At 53.8% G+C, this 26,232-nt stretch overlaps 1 protein-coding gene across 1 annotated transcript; it reads left to right on the top strand.

Annotated features, from left to right (window-relative positions):
- Positions 1–327: 327 nt before the first annotated feature.
- Positions 328–25,744, top strand: IKBKE (inhibitor of nuclear factor kappa B kinase subunit epsilon). The gene is made up of 22 exons (XM_030813099.1): positions 328–579; positions 1,037–1,126; positions 3,105–3,223; positions 4,224–4,364; positions 4,757–4,886; positions 6,063–6,244; positions 6,564–6,724; positions 7,637–7,747; positions 8,055–8,234; positions 8,838–9,028; positions 9,766–9,830; positions 9,918–10,009; positions 10,234–10,320; positions 14,396–14,471; positions 14,593–14,705; positions 16,916–16,992; positions 19,681–19,720; positions 20,518–20,619; positions 21,886–21,982; positions 22,129–22,241; positions 22,778–22,849; positions 24,967–25,744. The coding sequence occupies exons 3-22, from the start codon at positions 3,137–3,139 to the stop codon at positions 24,998–25,000; spliced, it is 2,151 nt and encodes a 716-aa protein (XP_030668959.1). The 5' UTR covers positions 328–579; positions 1,037–1,126; positions 3,105–3,136; the 3' UTR covers positions 25,001–25,744.
- The last annotated feature ends 488 nt before the right edge of the window (positions 25,745–26,232 follow it).

The following is a 26,232-nucleotide window of genomic DNA, read 5'->3' as shown; positions in this document are numbered from 1 at the left end:
CTTGGGGCTCCTGGGTGTGGGAGCGTGGACTTCTCAGGCAGCTTTCCACTTAGGTAACTTGCCCAACCTGCTCTGTTGACTCTGGGAAGTGCCCTGAACTTCCCTGCTCCAGTGAACTGCGGGAGATGCCAAAACAGCACCCAGCTGCCCATCACGATTACCAGAAGGGCCTCAGTTCCTGGCTTCTCTGTGGCTCAGACTCTGGTCCTATTGCCTACCCTTGGGAACTCAGAGCATCCTCTTTCTCTTTTCTGCTGAGCTGGTGGTTGCACCGAGTTGCCTCTGTCTCTTTAAGAGAGAAAGAGAGAGCGAGAGACGGAAATCAGGAAGTGTGAGAGAGCTGAGAGCCAGGACTCAGTGCTGAGCTTGGTGTCCCACCGCTACAAGGAGGCAGGGAAGAAACCCACTAGTCCCAGCTCCTGGGGTGGCACAGACATTGCAACTGGCCCTGCCTGTGGGTCCTAGGGGCTCTTGGCCACCAGGAGGCTAAGAACACTGCTCATGAATGACAGCAAGCCCTGAAAGCTCTGGGGGTGCCACCCAGTCCCACAAGCCTGCATCCCCTGCAGTGGAGATGGGGTGAGTGTGCAGCATGTGGAGGGGGGTGGGGGTGGAATAAGGGACCAGGCAAGGGGCAGCTGCAGGGCAGCTCAGCCGGGTGCAGGGGTGTGGGCTTGTCGGCAGTGGTGCTCTCACATACAGCGTTGTGTGTGGCATGGAGGTGAGCCACCATGGGCCAACCACAAGCCCTCCCTGGGCTCTGCTTACCAACACCCGAAGCCAGCGATCAGCTCCCAGCGCCTGCCCTCACCTTTCCCGGGGTCTTTCTCCCTGGCCGGAGTCTCAGGAGTAGGAGACGCTGGGAAAGTCTCCCTGAACAGTTGGGGAATACAGCTGGAAACCCCCAGCCCAGCCCTGTGGGGGAAGGTGACAAACAGGAAAGGGTTAAAGGGCTAGGGCCGGTGGCCTTTGATGGAGGCTGAGAAGCAACTGCACTGAGGGGCGCCTCTCATCCGCCCTCCTCTTTCCGGTGTAGCTCAGCTCCTGGACGTGCCACAGACAGAAAGCATAACAAACGCTTGCCAGGAAGAGCCTTTGCCTGACTCAGGGCAGCTCAGAGTGTGGGGTAAGTGCGCTTGGCCACAGCAGAGCCCTGAGGAGGGAGGGGAGGGGAGAGGTGGGTGGATGGCGGCTCACATGCTTCACTGTCCACTGCTCATTCATCCAACCACTGGCTGAGGGCCGCTGAGCCCTTCTATGCACCAGGTGCTTGGGGTGGTGGGGGGAGGATCTGCAGAGCGTGCAGAGTTAAGCCAGATGTGCCACAACCAGCACTCCCGGGCACAGAACCCAGGGGCGCACCCCCTGTCTGAGGCTCTGCGCTTTCCACCTCACTGCCTATTATCCCAGAGTCTTCAGCTGTTCCTTGCCCCAGTATCACAGCCCTTGGCCTTGATTTCAGCCTGCTCTGCTCCAGCCCCAGCCCCAGCCTCCAGACCTGCTGGCTGGCTCCAGCCTCAGCGGGGAAAACCAGACCCACTCATTCATGCTGAGCTACTGTTTTGTCTTCAGGAAGCCTCTCAGTACCTCAGTTGCTTCTGTGTAATGTCCACTCCTACCTGATCTAAAACTAGGAGTTGACCACCGATCTCTTCAAGGGGCCTCTGGCTCGATGAACTGACATTATCAAGGATTTGCATTTTTAAAAAAGATTACACAGAGAAAAAGTTCAGAGCGAAGGATCATAGGATTCCAGGCATAGCAACCCTCAGTTTGAGAACCTGTAAGATGTTAGAACACGAGGATGCCTTTACTAGTCTAGCGTTATTTAAAAGTATTTAAGTGGCCAGGCATGGTGGCTCACACCTGTAATCCCAGCGCTTTTTTGGGGAAGCCCATGTGGGCAGATTGCTTGAGCTCAGGAGTTCAAGACCAGCCTGGGCAACATGGCAAAAATCCATCTCTACTAAAAATACAAAAGACAGCCAGGTGTGGTGGTGCACACCTATGGTCCTAAGCTCCTCAGGAGGCTGAGTTGGGAGGATTGCTTGAGCCCAGGGGGTGGAGGTTGCAATGAGTCATGATTGTAGCACTGCACCCCAGCCTGGGTGACAGAGTGAGACCTTATGTCAAAATAAAAAAAAGAAAAAGAAAAAAGAAAGTATTTAAAGGATGATGGCCCTTCTAATGCTTCTGTCCCCAGGTATCCCAAAAAGGCCAGCCCTGGCCTTATTTTTCAAAGAGAAATTGAGTTTAACTTCTGAGGATACACTTTCTGGTACGAATTGCTTTAGGAGAACCAGGCTTTGGAGAAAAGATGAGGACAAAGATGGGAAACAGAATTGTAGGGGGTTTCAGCTTCTCCCAGTGGCTGAATGATGAATTTTGCCTCCCCTATACCCTGCTTACACACACACACCCACACCCTTCTCCCCAACCCCCTACACACATACACACACACACACACACACACTCACACACACACCCTCTCTCTCTCACACACACACACACACACACACACTCTGAAGCAGCCCCATCTCTCTTGGAGCAATACTGGCCCGGCTGTCAGCTCACAGCAGCAGGAAGTGGTGGGCCTGGCAGGCAGGCCAGCGGGGGCTGGGGGAGTGGCTCTGGACTCATGTTGCAATCTTGGAGATTTGTGGTGGTGTGGGAGATGCTGCCTGACCCCGGGCCCTTCCTCCTATACTGTTTCTGCTTCCTGGGACAATCTCAAGCCTGGATGCCAAAACCCCAGAATCTTCAGTGCTGGGGAGAGGTGATAGAGACAAGTGGTTTGTCTGTGCAGAATGACCTGCCTGGGGAGGGGCTTCAAGGGGACTTGGGGAGCCAGGACAGGCAGCAGGTGGAACAGGTGCCGGCTGTGGGCTGAGGGCTCAGTGGGGACCCTCTTGTTGTGCTGTGCGTCCTTTTGGGGAAGTTACTTAACTTTTCTGTGCTTCACACTCCCCCTGCTCCCTTGCTTGTGGAATGGCCACATGGAGCCCTTCTTAGGGTAGCCTTGGGGCACAGTTACAGGTCAGGCCACCAGTGGCCACCCCATGCCAGGAATGGAATCCTGGGCCCCCAGCATGCTCTTTCTCTAGGCAGAAGGTGACCAGCCAGCTCAGGGCAGGAGATGCAGAGCACAGCCAATTACCTGTGGCACACAGACGACCTGCTGGGGCAGGGGGCCACTGCCAGTGTGTACAAGGCCCGCAACAAGGTAGGAAGCGACCCTGGCCAGGCCCTGTCCAGCACAGCCTTGGCCCCCTCACACCTCAGAAGCTGGCCCAGTCAGCCCCCAGTGGGCATTGAGGGTGGTGGGACGGGGACCTCTGGATGTTGTGCAGCACACTCACACTGTGGGTTTGAGCAGAGGGATAGGGAGCGGAAAACGGCTCCTTGAGAGGATGCCTCTGCTGGGCACGAGTTGGGGCAAGAGAACTGTGAAGTAACAAGGCAAACATCCAAGGAAGGTAACAGCAAATGGGATCTAGGAATAGCAGAGCGGGGAATTAGGCCTTGTTTGGATTTATCCTGCGAGAATATGTGAGATGATATCCACTCTGTCTTACTCAACAGTGGTAGCTGGCCGGGCACAGTGGCTCACGCCTGTAATCCCAGCACTTTGGGAGGCCGAGGTGGGCGGATCACGAGGTCAGGAGATCGAGACCATCCTGGTCAAGATGGTGAAACCCTGTCTCTACTAAAAATACAAAAAGTAGCCAGGCATGGTGGCGTGCACCTGTAATCCCAGCTACTAGGGAGGCTGAGGCAGAGAATCGCTTGAACCCGGGAGGCAGAGGTTGCAGTGAGCTGAGATCTTGACACTGCACTCCAGCCTGGGTAACAGAGCGAGACTCTGTCTCAAAAAAAAGAATTGGAACCAGACAGACCAGGTTCCAATCCCTTCCCTGCTGCTAACCCAAGGGAGTGTTAACTGCCCTGTGATGATTGTCAATCGCAATTGTAATAATGACAACAAGCCATCCCCTGCAGGAGATCAGAGTGTCAGGATCTTGTCACCTCCCAGTGCTGGACTATCTACCCCTTGAGAGGGAAAGGAGGTGCGGATGGGAGCCCCCATCCAACCAGGCTCATCTCTGGGGTTGGGCTGGCCAGAGAGGCTGAATGGAGGCCCAGGAGAGGGTGGCTGCTCCTCTGTGGGAGTGGGACATGTGCTAATCCCATGCTGTCTCCCACTGCTCCCTCCCCAATGGCAGAAATCCGGGGAGCTGGTTGCTGTGAAGGTCTTCAACACCACCAGCTACCTGCGGCCCCGCGAGGTGCAGGTGAGGGAGTTTGAGGTCCTGCGGAAGCTGAACCACCAGAACATCATCAAGCTCTTTGCGGTGGAGGAGACGGTGGGTCCGGTGCTTGGTCAGAGGATGGTCTTGTCCTTGACCCTTATGGTCTGGGGAGAATCAGGCCACACGATAACAGAGATTTGGTCCCATGCTCATCAGCAGGTCAGAGAGAGCAGGTAAATTGTAGAAGGGAGCAAAGGGTGCAAGGGGGTGGGGGCGGTGCACAGGAAAGGAACGATGGACAGAATCAGCACCTAAGCAGAGAGGGCTTCCTGGAATAAGTGACTTTGGATTCCAGTGTGTGGGATCAGTGTGGGGCCAAGGAGGGAAAGCCAGGCCGGAAGCTGGGACCTGGAGGATGAGGGCTCTGGGCTCCAGGCTGAGCCACTTCTTCCTGATGGGTGGGGAGAAGTGCCGTCCTCCTGAGTCCCTCTCTGTCCCACCCCTAGGGAGGAAGCCGGCAGAAGGTACTGGTGATGGAGTACTGCTCCAGTGGGAGCCTGCTGAGCGTGCTGGAGAGCCCTGAGAACGCCTTTGGGCTGCCTGAGGATGAGTTCCTGGTGGTGCTGCGCTGTGTGGGTGAGCCCCTCTCTGTCCCTGCCTCCACCCTCAGACCAGCAGCAGGCCTGAGACAGATGCTGACAGGACTCAGGTGTCTGACTCCTGCTAATCATTCCATTTAAAATTCCAACTTAAAAATTAAACCTAAAAAAGGTTGTACACCAATGTTCATAGCAGCATTATTTACAATAGCCAAAAGGTGGAAACATCCTAACTGTGAAAACAAAATGTGGGAGGTACCTAAAATAGAATATTATTCAGTCTTAAAAGGAAAGAAATTCTGACACCTGCTACAACATGGATGGACCTTGATGACATTATGCTAAGTGAAAAAAGCCAGACACAGAAGGACAAATCCTGTATGATTCCACTCCTACATTCATAGAGACAGAAAGTACCATGGTGGTTTCCAGGGGCTGGTGGCAGAGGAGAATGGGGAGTTGTTTAATGAGTACAGTTTCAATTTTGAAGAATGAGGCTGGGTGCAGTGGCTCATGCCTGTAATCCCAGCACTTTGGGAGGCCCAGGTGGGAGGATCATTTGAGGTTGGGGGTTTGAGACCAGTCTGGCGAACACAGTGAAACCCTGTCTCTACTAAAAAAATACAAAAATTAGCTGGGCGTGGTGGCTCACGCCTGTAGTTCCAGCTACTTGGGAGGCGGAGGCATGAGAATCGATTGAACCTGGAAGGCAGAGGTTGCAGTGAGCTGAGATTGCACCACTGTACTCCAGCCTAGGTGTCAGAGTGAGACTCTGTCTCAAAAAAAAAAAAAAAAAATTGGAGAATGAGAAAAGTTCTAAGATGGTGGCACAGTGGCGTGGGTGTGCTTAGTGCCAATGAAGTGTACACTTAAAATTGGTTAAAATGGGAAATTTTGTTATGCATATTTTACCACAATTGAACACCTAATCAAAAGAAGTAACACAAAGAGGGGCGCTGCCCTTGAGGAGACAGAGCCACTACCCCTCTTGGTTTCCTAGAGAATCCAGATGGCACCTCCCTACCCTAGTGTCCTTGAGACGCCCTCCTAAGCCCCATGCGTGTCTCTGCCCTTCTGCCTGTCCCATGGCTCTGTCAGTCCACGGGAACTCCTGTCTCTCTGGACGCAAGGACAGTCTTCCCACCAAGATGAGCCTCAGACACTAGACTGTCCCCGGCCAGAGCCAGCTAGTGGCCTCCCCGTCTGTCCCCAGTGGCTGGCATGAACCACCTGCGAGAGAACGGCATCGTGCATCGCGACATCAAGCCCGGGAACATCATGCGCCTCGTCGGGGAGGAGGGGCAGAGCATCTACAAGCTGACAGACTTCGGGGCTGCCCGGGAGCTGGACGATGATGAGAAGTTCGTCTCGGTCTACGGGACTGAGGAGTACCTGGTGAGTGAGCTGCTGGAGACCCGCTGCCCCACGCTGAGGGCTCGCCTTGCCTTGTGAGCCCCTCAGATCCCCCATGAGGGGGTGTGGCCCACCTCCTGCTTCCGACAGGAGTTATGTCTCTCCCCTGTACCCCATCCAGAAGAATGCATTCTGTTCTCTAGGACGGAAAAGGTGAGGCTGACACCCATTTTTAAGATGACAAAGGAGAAGGATTTGAACAGTTCTGTTTTCACCTGCAGGTGGCGGAAGGGAGTCTGACAGGTCTCAGGCCCTTGCCAGCCCTCCCGCTCCATGGCCGCGTTCTGGTTCTCTCCGGCAGCATCCCGACATGTATGAGCGGGCGGTGCTTCGAAAGCCCCAGCAAAAAGCGTTCGGGGTGACTGTGGATCTCTGGAGCATTGGAGTGACCTTGTACCATGCAGCCACCGGCAGCCTGCCCTTCATCCCCTTTGGTGGGCCACGGCGGAACAAGGAGATCATGTACAGTGGGCCACAGGGCAGGGAATGGGGCGGACTGGCAGTCCCCTGGCCCTTCCCCCACCGGTCCCTGCTGTGTCTCCTGGTCCCCTCACACTCCACGGCCCTCCTCTGGTCCACCCCCCCACCCCAGGCTCTTTATAGATCTCTTTTTGTTAATCGGATCAAACAAGCAGCTGAGCTCTGCCCAGGGCTGATGGGAGTCTGTGAATATGCCCTATGTTCGTTCAGTGCTTCACTCTAGCCTTCCGCTCCCTTACTGCTCTCCTTGTCTCAACCGAAGCTCAAAAAGTGACTTGCCCAAGGTGGCAGAGCTCGCCAGGGGCAAAGGTGGCAGCTTCCTCTTCCCAGGCCCAAGGTCTTTCCACGGTTTTGTGCCATCGGACAGGGAAGTAGCAAGTGGCTGGAGACAGTAGCGGCTCCCTCTGAGCGCACAGCCCGGAGCAGAGGAGATGTCAGCTGGCTTAGTGGGAAGGTTGCTGCACCCACCTCAGCCCTGGGGTCCAGCTGTGTGGAACCTATATCAGGCCCGCAAAAGGGGCAGGAGACCAGCATGGACGGGGGTTGTCAGGGAAGGCTGGACTCTGAAGGGAGAGAAAGAGGAGAGGATACTGGGGCCATGCATAGCATGGGCAAAGGTGTGGAGGAGGCTGGCCAGGCTGAGGGAAGTGTAGCCGGGAGGAGAGGCAGTGGACAGGGCAAAGGTGTCTCTACCTGAAGCAAAGGGCTCCAGGAGGAGTGCTGAGGCAAAGTGCTCTCACGGCTGAGAGCCAGGTCTCTCACACTCCATCTCTCAGGCTACTTTGGGGTGGCTGGGTGACTTGAACCTGTGCTCCGAGCCCTTTGTGCTGAGTGTGTCGTTGCCCGGCAATGTGATGGCTGGGGATCCCGCTGACCCGGCCTTGCTCCCCCCAGGTACCGAATCACCACAGAGAAGCCGGCTGGGGCCATTGCAGGTGCCCAGAAGCGGGAGAACGGGCCCCTGGAGTGGAGCTACACCCTCCCCATCACCTGCCAGCTGTCACTGTGAGTGGGACCCTGCTGGGGGTGGGGGGGTGATGCTGGAGTCTGAGCTGGGTATCACTTCTCTCTGCTGAGTCAAGACTTCTGAGGCCTGTTCCATCAGGTTCCGGGCATGCTGCAGGCTTGGGCACACCACTTTCCCATCTGGATGCTGGAACGAGTTCTTCCAGCTCTTCCTCCCCAACCCACCCTGCCCCACCATCTTGGTCCTAGCTCTTCAGGACATTCTCTTAGAATGCTCCTATTGCCTGCTTAAGGAGGATAGGTCTGGGCCCCCGCCCCTGACAGTCTCCATGTCCTGGGAGGGCAGGGGGCTGCAGAGCCAGCTGGTGCCCATCCTGGCCAACATCCTGGAGGTGGAGCAGGCCAAGTGCTGGGGCTTCGACCAGTTCTTTGCGGAGACCAGTGACATCCTGCAGCGAGTTGTCATCCATGTCTTCTCCCTGTCCCAGGCAGTCCTGCACCACATCTACATCCATGCTCACAACACGTAAGTGGGGGCGAGGGAGGGAAGCAGTGAGAACCTTCTCTACCCAAGCAGCAGTGCATGTCCAAAGCAGCATCTCCCACAGTACGTTCTGAGGAGTGTGTACATAGGAACGCTTCTGGGTCCAAACGCAGTTGGAAAAAGACTAGTTCTACAAAATTAAAGCTAAACAGGTTTTCTTGCACGTACTTCAGAGAGTCATTACCTTTTCTAACGCTAATATGCATTATACATCTGAGAAGTGTGTGTGTGGTGTATGTTGGTTGTACATTTCCTAAAGGTACTGCTCATAGAACCCCTGATTCCTCGATAATTTTATAGAACTAGGTAAATTTTAATGGCAGTGTGACAGGAAGAGGTGCAGAGGCAGAGGCTGGGTATTGGGACTCCTGGGACCTGTTCCCACTCTGTCTCCATCACTATAAGATGTGAACTCTCCCCTTGGTCTCTCCATCCTTGATGACAGAGAAAACCACCCCCGTCCCTCCCTCTGTAAAACAGAGCCCTGTCTATGGGCAACACTTAGCTGGGGCTTAGGCCACCTTGGCCCCCTGCCCTGCCCACTGACACCCCCTGCCCTCTGCTCCCCACCACGGCTGTGTCTAGGATAGCCATTTTCCAGGAGGCCGTGCATAAGCAGACCAGTGTGGCCCCCCGGCACCAGGAGTACCTCTTTGAGGGTCACCTCTGTGTCCTCGAGCCCAGCGTCTCAGCACAGCACATCGCCCACACGACAGCAAGCAGCCCCCTGACCCTCTTCAGCACAGCCATCCCCAAGGGGCTGGCCTTCAGGGACCGTGAGTAGAGCCACCTGGGCTGGATCTTTCTCCTCCCCACATTTTCCTCTGAGACAGGAGTTTGCAATCCAGGCCATTGGTTACTTTCCTCTGTGGGCATTTCTTTGGGGCCATAGGGAGCAGGAGGCAGATGTGGGTTCTGATTGTGCAGACGCCTTTGAGATGCCACATGACGTGGGCTGGTGGCTTCACCTCCCTGGGGCTTCCCAGCATCCTCAGAGCTGTGGAAAGAGCTCCAGTGGAAACAGGGAGATCTGGGTTTAATGCACTTTCCATAATCTCTGATTTGTGGGGAAGCTTCAGGCAGTTTGTGTTGGAAGAAGCCCAAGTCTGAGCTCCTGGAAAGAAGGGAAGAGGGCCAGGGGTCCAGAGCTTGGGCCTTTCTCCAAACTCCAGCAAAAATGTCCTTTCTCCTCATTTGAATAATGCCAGCTTTATCCTCTTTCTCTGAGGCTAGGAAGGGGTATTCACCCCAAAACCTGTGGACAAGAGGGTGACTTAGTCCATTTTCGGCTCTTGGGCATGAGGAGGTAGTTCTCAAAAGTGGCCACAAGGTGGCAGTGAGGGATCACAACTTGAAGTGTGGCTAAGGCTGGCAAGGTGGGAGGCTCGGCGTGAGTTGCAAAGCCTGAGGTGGGAGATTGGCAGTGAGGAGTGAGTGTAAGCTGGAAATAATGAAAGATGAGCCGACCCAGCACCATATAGGCAGGCCCCTCAGACAGGGTCTTTGTCTGCAGCTGCTCTGGACGTCCCCAAGTTCGTCCCCAAAGTGGACCTGCAGGCGGATTACAACACGGCCAAGGTGAGGGGCAAACTCCAGGTGGCAGCGAGGGACATGACCCAAGGGTAGGAGGTGTGGGACCTGGCCCTGCGCACCTCTGTGTTTCAGGGCGTGTTGGGCGCCGGCTACCAGGCCCTGCGGCTGGCGCGGGCTCTGCTGGATGGGCAGGAGCTAATGTTGCGGGGGCTGCACTGGGTCATGTGAGTAGTCATGAGGGCTGGGCACAAAGGGGGAGGCGGGCGGAGGGGGAGGCGGGCGGAGGGGGAGGGGGCGGAGGGGAGGGGCAGGAGGGGAGGCGGGCGGAGGGGGAGCGGGCCGGAGGGGAGGCGGCAGGGGCGGAGGCCAGTATCCTGGGATGCTGTCTGCATGCACGGTGCTGAGTCCCCCCATCAAGGCAGCTCTGACCCAGTCTCCCCTTGGACAGGGAGGTGCTCCAGGCCACATGCAGACGGACTCTGGAAGTGGCAAGGACATCCCTCCTCTACCTCAGCAGCAGCCTGGGAACCGAGAGGTGGGTGTTCGCCCCAGGCCAGCTGGGACCTCTCAGCCCTGCCCTGTCTGCTCCTCACCCTGACTTCCAACAATGCACCTCTCCTCCCCAACCCAGGGCTCCTGCCTTCCCTACCCTCCTAGAATAGAGGGCACCTGCACCCTATCCCTTATCCCCACCTCACCAAATAACTGCAATGGCTCCCCCAAAACCCAGTCCCTCAGCTGCAGAGGAAGGGGCCCATGGGGGCACAGATTCTCCAGGTACCAAGGTGGCCTCCTTATCCCAAGAAGGGGCTTGTGTCCTGCCAAGTCCTTCTCTGAATGATTTAGAATGCTCACCCTATGCCAAGTGCCAGCAGAACTCTAGGGGGAGGACTCACACCCACGCACAGTCCCTGGATGTGACCAGGGATGGAGATCCAGGTGGTCTTGTTCTCCATGCCTCATCTCCTGCTTTCTCTGAGTCTTCAACTTATCCTTGCCTTCCTTGGGTTCCCTGCCCCAATCTTTGGAACCCCACTCCCTCTACTGCCTTGTCTTGGGCTAATTAGGGGGGATGGGTTGGAAAAAGAGAGAGACCAGGCAGGAGGAAGCCAAGTGGAAGGGTCTGGAGATGGGGAATGTGGGAAGACTTCATTGACCAGAGCACGATTGAGAAGTAGGCACAGCACCCCAAATCCTGGAAGGCACGAGGCCATGGTACGGGTGAGGGTGGGAGCTCTGCTGCCTAGGGATGCCACTGGTGGCGGGAGTCTTTGGACACGGAAGATCAGAGACTGCCCATATGCCTGAAGGCCCCCTCCTCCTGCCACCCCCCAGCCCTTGTCCTCAGGGAGCTCCAGGCAGTTTCTCAGCTGTGTGCTGACTCATGCAGCCCTGCGTGCCTCCTGCTTCGCAGCAGCAACGCAGTTGATGGGGCAGCTGGGAAGTGGAGGAGCAGGGAGGAGGAAGAGGAGCATCTCCAGATAACAGGGATGGAGTCTCCATCCAGACTGAGCCCCTCTCAAATGGTGACAGAGAGTGGGGTTCAGTCAGCAAAACTGCAAGTGAATCTCCTTTGAGCTGAGCTCTGTCCAAGGCACAGAGGGGGCTCCAGGGGTAGATGTGGCATCCTGTCATTCAGAGAGGCCCATGCTTCCTCCGGAGCAGCTAGCCCTTCCTGGACATGTGAGGGCTGATGGGATTGTTGGGTAAGAGGAGACTTGAGATGGGTAGAGGCAACCACGGAGGCCTTCCTGAAAGATGAGGCTTTTAAGGCCAGAAGGAAGAAGAATACCTCAGGCAGGAAGGTCTGTGCAGAGGCAAAGAAAAGGGCCCTGTTCGGGGGAAAGGAGGGGATGCTGGGAGGCTTACTGAAGCCACAGTTATGATGGCAGATAGCCCAGAGCAAAGCCAGAGGTGGACAGAGGTGGAGGTGAGGAGGGGAGGAAAGAATGCATAGAGGCCCTGAAGGGGTCCAGCTAGAGGGAAGTTGGACCGCAATAAAACCACCAGTAGGGAGCCATTGTAGATTCTTGACCTGGAAAGATGTGTTTGGGAAAGCTTTTTGGGTGTCTGTCTGCCCACTTGCCCTGGATGGACAGGCATGGTGGGCCGTGGCATGCTGGCCTGGGTCTGGCCTCCTGGCATCCTGGTGTCCACTGGCTGCTGTTCCCCAGTTCTGGCTCTGCAGCCTCCTCCAAGGTGGCCTCCGTGGTGTGTCTAGAGAGCTGGGGTCAGGCGAGTGCCTGCTTTGAAGCCTATTTCAGCCTCCCATCAAGGAGGAGGATGGTGAGCAAAAAACAGTTGTGAGCAGGCAGCCAGAGGGCCAGGTGCAGCCTCTTCTCTTAGTCTGGGTGTGGCTCCAGCCCACTGTTACCTTCCCCTACCTGGGCCTCTGTGTCCTCATTTTCAAAATGAGAGGGTTGGATGATCTCTGCGGCCTCCCAGCTCCCACATGTTGCAAGCCCATTCTTGCCTGAACATCCCCACCTGTGGATTCTCCTAAGGTCTGAAGACACTAGCTCCACCCACAGTGGAGCCAGGTATTTTCATGAGCTGAATGTCACACTGGAGGAACCCAGCACCTCATGCCAAATGGCCCACCTTTGCCCAGCCTGGTGACTCGCCTCTCCCCCAGTGTGCGTCTCCTGCCTCAGGTTCCCCAGGACAGCTCCTTTGGCAGAGCAACCTTGCCTTTGTCCCAAAGCTCTCTGGCCCTCCTGGGCAGCTGCTGCCATCCAGAGGCACGGCTCAGGCAGCCAGGACGGGCTTTGGGAATCCTAGGGCTTCCCCCAGCCCCACCACCAGGCAAGACATTCCAGGCAAGACTTCATCTCCGAGGTCCCTTTTGATCCCTATGAACACCTTATTATGTCGCAGGAAGGAAATTTGTCTCCTCGTTTTATAGATGAAGAGCCTGAGGCCTGGAGAGCTAAAGGACTAACCCAAGGTCATGCAGATAGCAAATGTGACTGCCAGGACTAGGACTCAAACCCATGTCTCTTGACTCCCTGTGGAGATGGATTGGGTCCAGCCTCACCCTCTTCTGCTGTCAAGTATCCCATGCCTTAAAATCCATTTGTGCACTCAGTAATGCCTTCAGCATCCATGCACTGACGAACTACTGTGTGCTGAACACGTTGCTAGGCACTGGAGACGTACGAGGAGCAAAGCGACGGCACCCCGTCTTCAAGGAGCCTGCAGTTCATTCCTGATTCTCTCTTTGCTCAGCTCCCCTTTCCTTCCCTGCTCCTCCATTCCCAAGCCAAAATACACAGCATACTTTTTAAAAATCATGATTGTTACTAAAATGTATATACTAATGGTAGAAAGTTAGAAAACAGAGATAAGCAAAAATAAGAAAATTAAAATCTCATAACCTACTATCTAGAGATAGGTTATCACACCTTAGGAGTACACATCCTTCTAGATATTTTTCTACTATGAGTAAACATTAACCAACATGAAATGATAGTGTATTTGCTGTTTTATAACCTGTTTTTGGGATCGCGTCTGCTGTCCCACCTTCTGGACTCATCTAGAGCTTCCCCTTGAAGTTGTTGGTCTTGTCCTTCTTTCTCAGCATTTCCTGTAAACTGGGAAGTTTTAAAACATTTTTTTAGTATTTTATTTTATATCTTTTCTTTTTTTTCAAGGCAGGGTCTCACTGTGTTGGCCAGGCGGGTCTTGAACTCCTGACCTCAAGCAATTCTCCCACCTTGGCCTCCCAAAGTGCTGGGATTACTGATGTGAGCCACCATGTCTGGCTTTTATTTTATTGTTATTTTTGTAGAGACAGGGTCTCACTATGTTTCCCAGGCTGATCTCAAACTCCTGGCCTCAGGAAATCCTCCCACTTTTGCCTCCCAAAGTGCTGGGATTACAGGCATGAACCACTGTGCCAGGCCTGAACTGGGAGTGCACAAGGCTAGATGGATTCTGGTTGAACATTTTTTGCTAGAATACATTATTGATGATGCCAGGTATTGTATGTTGACATACCATTGGCTGGTGACGGCCTGATTCCTCTACTGTACCATTACATTGTCCCTGTAGAAGAAAGAAGCAGAGTGGTGTGACCTTGTCACCGTGCAAATGCCCACCCCTTTATCATCCATCATTTGTTGTAAGGCTATGCCCCAGAGAACAAGTTCACTGGGCAGCAAGATGATAATGTTCTAACTTCTGATACATCATTGCCTAGTAGTCTACAAAATATAGCTTTTTCCCTCATCAGAAAGCTATTGGTTATCAAGAAATACAGTTTCTACTGGACAGGAACTTAATTCTTTCCCTTTAGTTACAAAGTTTCCTAGTAAGGAGATCATTAATAGCAGCCTTGCATCCTGGGCCCGTGAATTTTCATGGACTCAAGGTGTTACAATCTATCTCAACCTTTATTCTTTGCAATACTCAACAATGTCACAACTTGGGTGAGCAGGGCCCTCTTCAGGATGGTGCCTCTGTCCCAAACACAAAACTCTCCAGACCCGGAGAGCCACCAAGGCTTTCCCACAGATGCTATGCCCAGCATGTGCCCACAGAGCTCTCTGCCTCCCACCTTGGCTGCTCCTAAGCCCCCAAATGTCGCCTTTCTCCTTGCTTCCCTCAAGGTTCAGCAGCGTGGCTGGAACACCTGAGATCCAGGAACTGAAGGTGGCTGCAGCACTGAGGTCCAGGCTGCGGTCTGTAAGTGAGGCTGGAGGGCAAGGGCTTAGCAGGATCAGAGCTGGGGGCCCGTGTTCCAGCCAGCCTGCCCACCAGTACCCAGGCTGAAGACCCCACGGGGGTCTGCCTTTTTGCCCCACAGCTAGCTGAGGTCCTCTCCAGATGCTCCCAAAATATCACGGAGACCCAGGAGAGCCTGAGCAGCCTGAGCCGGGAGCTGGTGAAGAACCGGGATCAGGTACATGAGGACAGAAGGTCTGTGGGATTTTCCTTCTTTGTGGGGTGGGAGTGGGAGAGTGGGCAGCTCCAAAGGTCCAGTAGCCTTTAGCCTTTATAGATGTCAGCTTGCATTCCCCTTTCTCTTGGCAAGGGTGCTAGGGCATGGGGGGGTGGAGGGAGATCCAGCAATAAACAAGACCCCCCCCACCCCCACCGACTGCCGCAGACACCAGCCAGGAGGAGAAAAGGATCTGGGGTCCTGCACCCATCTCGGAGTTTGAGGAATGCCTCGGGAATCTTAGCAGGTGCTATAATTCTGAATAAAAGAAGACTTTAGTTCCCTTTCTCTGTGTCAGGCCCTTGGGTAGGTCCTCTCACGTGCAGCATCTCGTTGAATCCTGAAAACAATAATGATGCTATGATAATGCCCTTTTTATAGAACCTCAGTCAGTGAGGTTAACTTACCCTGAGTCACAGCCAGTAAATGACAAATGACAGAGGTGGCTTCAGGTCGGGTCTGTCCACCTCCAAAGCCTACGTTCTTGGCCTATGCCAGGCAGGGGTTTACAACCTTTAAGGCACCACTCTCCCTTTTAACAGACATAAAAATACCCCCCTCCCCCAGGCCCCAGCTGACTGTGTGGAGCCTCTGACCGGGGGATGGGTGGTGCCCAGTGCAGACCTCCTCCCCATTCTCTGGTGCCTACTGTAATCTGGGCCTATCCCCATCCATCATCCCATGCCCTCAATTCTAAATTCAAACAGCTCTGAACACCACAGGAGTTTTTCTTAACTATTTTGGCCATAAAACCTGACCTAAACCAAATGAGGCTCTTTATAGAATTTATCCCACTTAGGGTGAATGTTCTTGTGGTTCTTTGGAGATGTGAATGTGTTTGACTAGGAGTTGATGCCCTGCTCGGGCCATTCCACAATACACTGTGTGGGTACCAAATTGCCTTTCTGATATCAGAAGACGATTCTCAATTCAGAGCACATTTGGCCCCGAGCCTTTTGGATGAAGGCTGCGGATCCCAGGCCCTGTCCTTTTGGATGAAGGCTGAGGATCGAGGCCCCGTCCTTTTGGATGAAGGCTGTGGATCTGAGCCCTGTCCTTTTGGATGAAGGCTGTGGATCTGAGCCCTGTCCTTTTGGATGAAGGCTGTGGATCTGAGCCCTGTCCTTTTGGATGAAGGCTGTGGATCCCAGGTCTTGTCTTTTGGATGAAGGCTGTGGATCTGAGGCCTGTCCTTTTGGATGAAGGCTGTGGATCGAGGCCCCGTCCTTTTGGATGAAGGCTGCGGATCCCAGGCCCTGTCTTTTGGATGAAGGCTGTGGATCCCAGGTCTTGTCTTTTGGATGAAGGCTGTGGATCTGAGGCCTGTCCCAGCTACTTCATCTTTCACCCGCATGTTCCTGGGGGGGCAGGCTCCTTCGGCTGGCAGAGCCCTGGAACAAGCTTGTGCTCTGTTCAGAGTCAAGCTCCAGAAATAGCAGAGATGGGGTCACTTGGAGGTGCTGCAGGGAGGAAGTGGAGCTACATAGGCCTGAGGGTGAGGAAGAACTTTCCCCACACACTCCCGACTTCTCAAACAAAGTGTTTGTATCCAGCCTGAAAAGGGGAAGGAAGAAATAATAATGACCTTCAACCCCAGAACGAGAAGGTCCTTGGGAGATCATCTCCCCAGTTCCTCCACCTCCGGGCAGGACCGAGGCCTGTTGATTCATTCTTGTTTTCAACAAGGATTATTGATTCATTATTTATGTTAAATTTCTGCTGTGTGCCACACATTGGGTAAAACAAGAAGCTGTACTCTTCTGCTTTTTCCAGTTGACCAGAGAGAGATTTCAGCTCCCCTCCATCCCCAGCTGTCACTGCCAGACACGCTCTTAGGTTTCAGGGACCTAGGCTCCTTCCCAGGGCCTAGTCTCACAACTTCTCATGTAGTGAAGGCCACATTCCTGTTGCCTGTCCTGCTTGGCTTCCTATCTCTCTTTAACTCATGCTGTGAGTGCATGTGTGTGAGAGAGGAAGAATAAGCCATGAGAACGAGAGATGGCTGGCTGACTGTACGGGGTCTCAAATAAGCCTAGAGACGAGACAGTCATCTCCACTCCCAGACTGATCCCCCAAAACTGTGGCAGTGAGGCTCCTCCCCTATTCCACTGCCACCCTTCCCCTCCCTCCCTCTTTCCTCTGTGCTATTAGATTCTTCCAACACCTGGTCCCTGTCTCCTGTCCACAGCATCCAGCAGATTCAGTGCTGTTTGGACAAGATGAACTTCATCTACAAACAGTTCAAGAAGTCTAGGATGAGGCCAGGTGAGCCCGGGGAGGGCAGATGCCGCTTCTCTCTCCTCTGTCTCCCTTCTTTCTCCTGTCTTCCTTTTCACTGGTGCTACCAGTGGCCACTAACCTCCAGCTGGTGGTTCTTGGAGGCCCACTAAGTGGATGGTTCTGTGCAGCTGCTCTAGGGGCAGGGCCCCTGTCTGCAAGCTGCCTGCAGGCCAGTGGGGGACGTGAAACCTTTACATGCCTGCCTGTTGCCACATAAGAGACTTGAATCACATGGTTGGGGGGATCCAGTGGGCTGGGGCCTGGGTGCTCTAGGAGAGGTGGTCCTGGAAAGAGATCTCTCACCTTGGCAGGGCACTTTAAAGTACAGAATGTCACTATCCATTGTGTCCTTGGGGCACTGAGATAGTCAGGTTTTCCAGAAAAGGGAGGATCAGGAGAAGTCCCATTTTGAGTCACTGGGTCAGGCATTTTGGCTGCATGATCCATTAGTCCTCACAAGGATGCTGTGGCAGGGGCAGCCCATTCACAGGCTCAGGGGTGGGAAGCTGCTTGTCCAAAGTAACTGCCATTGTGGGGTGGTGCAAGGGTGGGACCCAGGGAGGGCTGGTGAGGGGGTTGGAGGGAGCCTGTGGAGACTCCAGTTGACTCTTCAGGTTAGGGAAGTAACACACCAGGAACCATACCTCCCCTCCTCTCCCAGGCCCCAAGCATTTCCTAATCTAAAAACCACTGTCCAATAGAAATATAATGCCAGACACATATGTCATTCTAAGCCTTCTAGTAGCCAATTTTGAAAAAGTAGAAACAAGTGAAATTAATTTTAATGTGTTATTCAACCCGATATATCCAGTGTCGTTTTAGCGTGTAATCAATATAAACAAAATCACTAAAGAAATACCTTATATTCTTTTTGTGCTATCTTCAAAATCCCATGTGTATATATACACATAAATACATAACTTATTTCCTTAGCAATTCTGTTTATATTGATTACATGCTAATATATATATTTGAGACAGGGCCTTTCTCTGTCACCCAGGCAGGAGTACAATGGCATGATCACTGCTCACTGTCGCCTCAACCTCCTGGGCTCAAGCCATCCTCCCACCTCAGGCTCCTGACTAGCTGGGACTACAGGATGCTTTCCCATTGCTTTACTGTTTTATATTTCACAAATATATATGTAACATTTATAACACATCTCTATTGGGAAACTAAATTTTATATATGTGTGTGTATATATATGTGTGTGTGTGTGTGTGTGTATATACACACACACACACACACACACACATACATGGAGCTGGGTGCAGTGGCTCATGCCTGTAATCTCAGCACTTTGGAAAGCTGAAGCGGGAGGATCACTTGGGCCCAGGAGTTCAAGACCAGCCTGGGCAACATAGGAAGACCCCGTCTCTACAAAAAATAAACAAAACTAGCTGGATGTGGGCATGCGCCTGTAGTCCTAACTACTTGGGAGGCTGAGGTGGGAGGATCACCTAAGCCTGGGAGCTAGGAGTTCGAGACTGCAATGAGCTGAGATCACACCACTGCAGCACTCCAGCCAGGGCGACAGCGAGACCCTGTCTGAAACAACAGCAATAACAAAACCTCTAGGCATTGTTACCCTCCCCATTTTATAGATGAGAAAACCAAGACACAGAAAGGTTAAGTAGCCCAAGTAATCTAGGTCCAGCTGCTTTTAACCATCCCATTTTACAGCCTCCAAGGAGTTTTACTTCTATTGGTCTTTAAGAGTCCTTTATTAAAATTAAAAATGAACCCCTAACTGTTAAAACCCAGCGTGTTGAAAGATACCATTTTTTAAAATGCCCGGTGGTCTTCAGGGCACTCTCTCGCATGAGCTTCACGGGACTCCCATGTGGCACCTGTGATGGATGAGGAGACAGGCTCAGCGAAGTGAAATCACTCGCTTAGCGCCGCCTGCCAACAGGAGGAAGGCCTGAGATTTGTCCCAGGTCTCTCGGACTGCACACACGCTCTCAGCTGGCCGAGTGCAGGGCCCAGGACGGGGACTCTGCTATGAGAGGAGTGGGATTGGGAGGCCCTCAAAGTGAACCTCCATCATCATTTCATCTTGTGGCTGCTGCCACCCTGGAGGCCCATTCCTGCGAAGACCAGGAGGGGGCAGCATCTCCCTAGTACATGAGCCTTAGGGCCCTCTTCAGGAGGCAGCCAAGGCCATGAAAGCTTCAGCCTTTCTGGCAAAAGTGGCTGGACAGAGCGGGGAGGTAGAAGATGGTGGCCTGGTTTCTCTAGCTCGTTGCAGGTAGAGGCCGTGAACATTCAGGGATGGGACCACCCAGCTGCAGGCATCAGTCACTCTGGGAGGGTGCTGGATAAGGGGCTATGGTTGACCGAGCCTCCTTCCAAGCCCACTTCGTCCACCACCTCCCACCTGAAGCATCCCGCACGTCCCCACCCCGGCCCTGCACTGCGGGCTGCCTTCCCCTGGGGCCCTCACACAATTTCCCCATGGCTTCTTGAGGCCCCGGCTTTGTCCTAATCAGCTATTTGGGTGCTGGCTTCACTCCTCTGCGCCCCCACCCGGCCACTCCCCTGGGCCGTGAGTTCCCATGAAGCAGCGCGGGCTGGGCCGTCTTCATCTTTGTAACTGTCTCTCGACCCCTGCTGCACTCTGTTTCGTTGACTGATTGAATAGGTGACATCTGTTCTGTCTGTTTCCTCCAGGGCTTGGCTACAACGAGGAGCAGATTCACAAGCTGGATAAGTGAGTGGCCTGTCCGCCGGCAGGCGGGTGGGCAGGAGGGTGGGTGTCCGCAGGGCAGAGTGATTCTCAGCGCCAGAGGAGAGGCGGTGAAGGGCCCCGTCCCGGGCTGCAGCTGAGCAGAGTTGGGGATAACAGGTTATCTGGGGCCGGGGGAGGGAGTGTGCATAGCTTAGTTGGAGGGAGACTACTCAGATGCGATCTTGATGTAACTGGATTTACTTTTGGTATGGACAGGACTGTTTGCAGGCTTTTTTTTCCCTCTGGTTGTCCTCACTGATGCACCACTTACCACTTACCACTTCCTGCTTCTGCCCTCTGCCTGAACCTTCCTTGCGTCCCCCAGCTCCTCTGTCTCCCATGTTTCCCGGACACACTCACGTCCAGGAGGCCCTCCCTGATTTAATGGTTATCTGGGAACTCACTCCCCCAGTTCTACAAGCACCCCCACCCCTTTCTGTCTCACACACACACGCACTCACACACCTTCTTTCCACAGCTGCCTCGCTTTCCCTTCCCTTGCCTGAGGACTAAGCTTGAGCGCATGTGTGTTCCCCGAGGACCCGTTGTGCGTCTCCCACATCTCCGTGTTGATGTGGGCTTTGCTGGCCACTGCAGCCTTCACAATCCAAGTGTGTGACCCTCCTTCCTCCTTTCCCAGAGACATAGCCCTGCTGTGGACGCAGGGCTTGGGCACTTACGACAAGGTGGTGACAGAGACTGATGGAGACTGAGGGATGGTGGGCTTGTGCACAGTGGTTCTGGCAGCCCATCTGCACCTTGGTTCCCTGTTGTTCTAGGGTGAATTTCAGTCATTTAGCCAAAAGGCTGCTGCAGCTGTTCCAGGAGGAGTGCGTGCAGAAGTATCAAGCGTCCTTAGTCATGCACGGCAAGAGGATGAGGTAACAGCCCCTCCTGAGCTCTTGGAGCCCAGGGCCTGGCCTGGCCCTTTTAGGCTTCAGAGGACCCAGGGCTTTGTGGAGCCCTGAGGCAGAGGGAGGAGAGAGTGAAGGGGTGTGAGCAGATGAGTGTGGTTTTCTGTCCCTGGGTGGACCAGGCAGTTGGCCGGGTGATTTCTATAGCTTAGCTTATTTACTCCTACAACACCCGCCCTATACAGTAGATATCATCACCCTATTTCCTAGATGAGGAAACAGGCTCCGAGAACAGGTCTCCTCTGCACATCACATGGCTAGTAAGTGGCAGACCCAAGACTCGTATGTGGCTCTGCCTGCCTCCACAATCTGGATTCTTCAGGGCTTTTGAGGGTAAAATCAAATCAAATCTGGATTCTTTCTACCGTTCCACCTGGTTGTATTGAGAAATCTCCTTCAGGAGAACGCCAGGTGCCCCTGGGATAAGGACAGTGGCAGTGGCCCTTAAGTAGAACCCTCTGTCACCCTGTCCCCTTCAGGAGTTTTGGGTTCCGCCTTCTCAGATCAGGCCCACTCCCCGTCCCCTGCCTGTGTGAACATTGGCCCCTCCTGAGAAGAGAGGACAATTTCCTGCGCGCTACCACATTCTGAGGCCTGTAGGACCTCACCTTGTTATGGGACTGAGATCTGGGCACTCACCCTTCCTCATATCAGAACACCAATGCCTGCTTCTCCAACTCACCACACATTCTGGTGTAATTGCTCTCTAGCAGGGCTTGGATCTCAGTGTAGTACAGCTTCTCCAGGTGATTCTAATGTGTGGCCAGGGCTGAGCACCAACCCCTGATTTAACGGCTCTGGGCCTTGGGGAAAATGTCCCTGCTCCTTCCCCCCACTTAGAGATAGAAGGGAATTCACACTGGAAATGAGAGCGTGGGCAGTTCCCCACACTGAGAGCCCTGGTGTGGGCTATCCTCTGCCTCTCTGCAGCCTGACTGGGGCCACACTCACCATAGCTGGCATGCGTCACCCAGCCCCAGCCACACGCATGTTGTTGATGCTCCACGCTGCGGCTCTGAAGGGGCCCTCCCAGCCTCAGCCAGCTGTGTGCTTCTGCATTATTGCAGTGGGGCGGGCAAGCGTGGAGGGCACAGCTGGCAGGGCAGAGGCAGCGAGGGAGGCAAATACCCGGGACCCACCTGTGTCCATGTGCGGATCCGATGGCAGCTAGGCGAGCCCTGGGGAGTGGGCTGAGTCCTGCTCTAATTCTAAGTCTCTGTGTGTTCTCTTGAGGGTGGTGCACGAGACCAGGAACCACCTGCGCCTGGTCAGCTGTTCTGTGGCTGCCTGTAACACAGAAGCCCAGGGGGTCCAGGAGAGTCTCAGCAAGGTGGGCATGGCAGAAGAATTCTAGGTGCTCTGGGGATGCAGACTGGGGCGCTTGTTACCTATGTCTTCCCCTCCTCAAGCACTCCCCCTACCCAGCCACACATAAGCTGGCTACTAATTGCTGACCAAAGTATGGCTTCCCTGCAGATCCTGGAAGAGCTATCTCACCAGCTCCTTCAGGACCGAGCAAAGGGGGCTCAGGCCTCCCCGCCTCCCATAGCTCCTTACTCCAGCCCTACACCAAAGGAACTGCTTCTCCAGTAAGTGCTGGGGAGAAAGCGGGTGTGTATCTGTGTGGAAGGGGGTTGCGGGGAGCATGCTGAGGTTAGAGCCTGAGGGGTTTGGCCTCATGCCAGGCCTAGGAGGCAAGATTAAAGAGACTAGCTGGGCGTGGTGGCTCACGCCTGTAATCCCAGCACTTTGAGAGGCCAAGGTGAGTGGATCAATTTGAGGCCAAAAGTTCGAGACCAACCCGGCAAACATGGTGAAACCCCATCTCTGGTAAAAATACAAAATTTAGCCAGATGTGGTGGCAGGCACCTGTAATCTCAGCTACTCGGGAGGCTGAGGCACAAGAATTGCTTGAATCCAGGAGGCAGAGGTTGCAGTGAGCCAAGATTGTGCCACTGCACTCCAGCCTGGGCAAGGGAGCAAGACTCCGTCTCAAATAAGCAAACAAAAAAGAATAAAGAGGCTTCTTTGGTGGGGCTGTGGAGGAGGGTGGGCCTCCCAGGAAAGGGGTCTGGGCAGGGCAACTTCCAGCCTCAGCCGCCCCTCCTGCCTCTGCCTTGGGCAGCATGCAAGAGCTCTGCGAGGGGATGAAGCTGCTGGCGTCTGACCTCCTGGACAACAACCGCATCATCGAACGGTAAGGAGCTTTCACCTTGTGTGGGTCAGGGCTGGGTCTTCAAGCTACCCTTGCCTGGGGCGGGGGCGGGTGAAGAGTCTCCGAGCCTGCCCATGCAGGTTTGATGACACGTGTCCATTTTCCGAGAAGCCCTGTTGAAGCTTAGGCGTTTTCCACAAATGAGTTGACATCCTCAGGAGGTGTAGGGTTCACTTACAGCCTTTAAAATGTGAGCCTCCATGCTGTCAGGGAGATGGGGGCCTGGAGGCATGGGGTTTGTGCCCGTGTCCAGCTCTGCACTCCATATGCAGTCTGTGCAAGCTGCCCCAGATGCCTCCTTGAATCACAGCCATCCTCAGGATAGGTGCTGTTTTCATCCCCATGTGCTACCCCAGGAAGCCACAGCATAGACAGCTTGGATACGATGCCCAAGGCCGGTGTTTCTCTGGCCTTGTGGGGCTCCCGTCCCTCCTGCCAGTGCTCGTGGGCCAGCTCGGGGCTGCAGGATCATCTCCTGATTCGACTCCCTTCCTTGGGGTGCTGAGGGGTCGTGAGAGGTTGGTGTGGGAATGCAACAGGGCTCCGACTCTGAGACTGAGATTTTGCGTACCAGTAAAAGTTCTTTCTTTCTTTTTTTTTTTTTTTTTTTTGAGACGGAGTCTCACTGTGTCACCTAGGCTGGAGTGCAGTGGTACTGTGTCGGCTCACTGCAACCTCCATCTCCTGGGTTCAAGCAATTCTCCTACCTCAGCCTCCTGAGTAGCCGGGATTACAGGTTCCCACCACCATACCCGGTTAATTTTTATATTTTTAGTAGAGACGGGGTTTCACCATCTTGGCCAGGCTGGTCTCAAACTCCTGGTCTCAGGTGATCTGCCTGCCTTGGCCTCCCAAAGTGCTGGGATTACAGACGTGAGCCACTGCGCCCAGCTACGTACCAGTAAAGTTCTAAAAGAAAACTCGAGAACAACAGAGTTACCAGCTGCTCACATAACCAAGTGAGCACATTTGAAGTAAAAAAAAAAAAAAAAGCCCCGCCGTCTAGTAACCCCACTTTATAAAACACATTTTACCACCGAAGAGAGATAACCTCAGGATAAAGGGTGGTCCCTGCTTGCCCTGAAGGCCAGCAGCCCTGTTTAGATACATGTACACATGTGCACGCATCTCCCACTCCTGCCTGTCATCCTCGTGTCTGTCATTTTCCTGTCTGAGAACCTATGGCAGGGTAGAGTCAGCAGAGATTCCTACAGGATTTCAATCCTGACCCTGCTTCTTACCAACTGCGTGACCCTGGGAGGTGTGTTCAGCTTTGAGCTTCAGTTCCCTCCCCTGTGAGACAGGAGTAATAATTTCTACCTCATGGTGTTGACATAGGGATTAAAAAAAAAATGAGATATGCAAGGTGCTTGAGGGTAGGGGGGTGTGGAGGGAAGGGCTCACTACATGTTACTTCTTCCCCAGAGGCCACTCCAGTCTCACACTAGAATTGGGGCCAGGAGGTAGGGAAACCAGGAGTGGAGCTTGTGGTTTGTCCCCAGAGTTTCAGAGGGTCCTTGGGTAAGGGAGGAATCTCCTCCCTGTCCTGTTCCAGCAAGAGAACTCATCCTCTTAAACACCCACAAAGAGGACATTTGACAGCTTCTTGGAAGGATTTTCCAAAACAGCCCTCTTGGTCAGGAAGTTCTAATTTTAGTGCCAACAAAAATTGCTCTTGCTGTGATATGTCGTCTATTTGCAGATAGCTCAAAACTTTATTTTAGTGAATTTTCACTTCCTTATTCAGAGTTGTAGCCAAAGAGCCAAATGAATCAATTTAAACTTCTTTCCCCTCCTAAACCTTGGCTGCATATTGGAATTACCAGGGGAGCTTTTAAAAGTACAGACGCCAGGGTCTTGCCCCAGAGACTCTGGGTGCAGCTTGTGGTTAGGATTTGCATGAGCTTTCCAAGTGATTCCAACATACAGTCAGAGGTGAGGGCCAGTGGGTTCTTGTCAGGGAGTGAGGGTGCTACAAGGGGAGAACTGAGGACTTGAATGGCTCAGTGTTCTTGAAAGCTAATTGTGCTGGGTCCTGGAGTGTGGTCTGCAGGCCTCTCCAACAGGTAGGCACTGCTAACCTGTACCTTTTCTTGTAGGCTAAATAGAGTCCCAGCAGCTCCGGATGTCTGAGCTCCATGGGGCGCGTGAGGCATCCTGAAGCATTAGAATGATTCCAACACTGCTCTCCTGCACTGTGAGACCAACCCAGGGCAAGATCCCGTCCATCACATCAGCCTACCTCCCTCCTGGCTGCTGGCCGGGATGTCGTCAGCATTACCTTCCACTGCCGTTCCCCCTGGGAAGCAGCACAGCTGAGACTGGGCACCAGGCCACCTCTGTGGGGACCCACAGGAAAGAGTGTGGCAGCCACTGCCTGCCTGACCTTTCTATCTTCTCCAGGCTCAGGTACTGCTCCTCCGTGCCCATGGCTGGGCCGTGGGGAGAAGAGGCTGTCATATGCCCTCCCACTCCCTCTGGTTTATAGGACTTCACTCCCTAGCCAACAGGAGAGGAAGCCTCCTGGGGTTTCCCCGGGGCACTAGGTCAAACAGCCTCATCACATCTTCCTTCCTCTTCAAGCGTTTCACGTTGAACACAGCTCTCTCCGTTCCCCTGTGATTTCTGAGGGTCACCACTCCCAGCCACAGGCAACACAGAGAGCCTCCTGTTCTTTCTATGCTTGGTCTGACTGAGCCTAAAGTTGAGAAAATGGGTGGCCAAGGCCAATGCCAGTGTCTTGGGGCCCCTTGGCCTCTCCCTCACTCTCTGAGGCTCCGGCTGGTCCTGGGATATGCAGCCAGGCCTGTGAGTCTGGGCAGGTCCAAGGCCTGCACCTTCAAGAAGTGGAATAAATGTGGCCTTCGCTTCTGTTTCTGGTGGCTCTCCCTGGGCTGTGTCTGCGAGGCAGGGAAGGCTCTCAGCTGGATGTGCTTGGCAACCAAGTGGGGTCTGGGCGGGGAGCTGTGAGAAGTGCTGGGAAATGGGGGTGGGAATTGGTCATGTCCTGATTTCTGCCTTTCCCCTGAATGGGCCCTAATTTCAAGGAAGAACCCAAGGGGTGCCTTCCCATTCCTTCCGTTCTCTTGCCCCCACATCATTTGGAAAGCTGTGCGAGGGGCCTGGAACTTAGGGAGAAAGGCATTCTTCTTTTTTTTTTTTCCTTCAAACCCACCATCTAAGTGGCTACTGCTTTTTTCCCATCTCCACCACTATTCAAAACCTAAGCTATGTCCTAAACAGTGGGTTTGAATAGTATTATGGGTTATTTTAAGCATTCCTTCGTTTTGTCTAGAATCTAGAGTGGTGCCTGGGCAAGGCATTCTGACTTTTGCAAACTGCTTGCAAATTTATCTCCAGCCTTC

Source organism: Nomascus leucogenys, chromosome 5, assembly GCF_006542625.1.
Source record: "Nomascus leucogenys isolate Asia chromosome 5, Asia_NLE_v1, whole genome shotgun sequence".
Taxonomy (NCBI): domain Eukaryota; kingdom Metazoa; phylum Chordata; class Mammalia; order Primates; family Hylobatidae; genus Nomascus; species Nomascus leucogenys.
This window is presented reverse-complemented; position numbering and strand designations above follow the sequence as displayed.

Bases quoted from the DNA above. Each gene is read 5' to 3' on its own strand.
- IKBKE (XM_030813099.1), top strand. From the start codon at position 3,137: ATGCAGAGCACAGCCAATTACCTGTGGCACACAGACGACCTGCTGGGG. The intron at 3,224-4,223 runs GTAGGAAGCGAC...CCCCAATGGCAG, and splicing joins TGTACAAGGCCCGCAACAAG to AAATCCGGGGAGCTGGTTGC. The intron at 16,993-19,680 runs GTGAGCCCGGGG...TGTTTCCTCCAG, and splicing joins GAAGTCTAGGATGAGGCCAG to GGCTTGGCTACAACGAGGAG.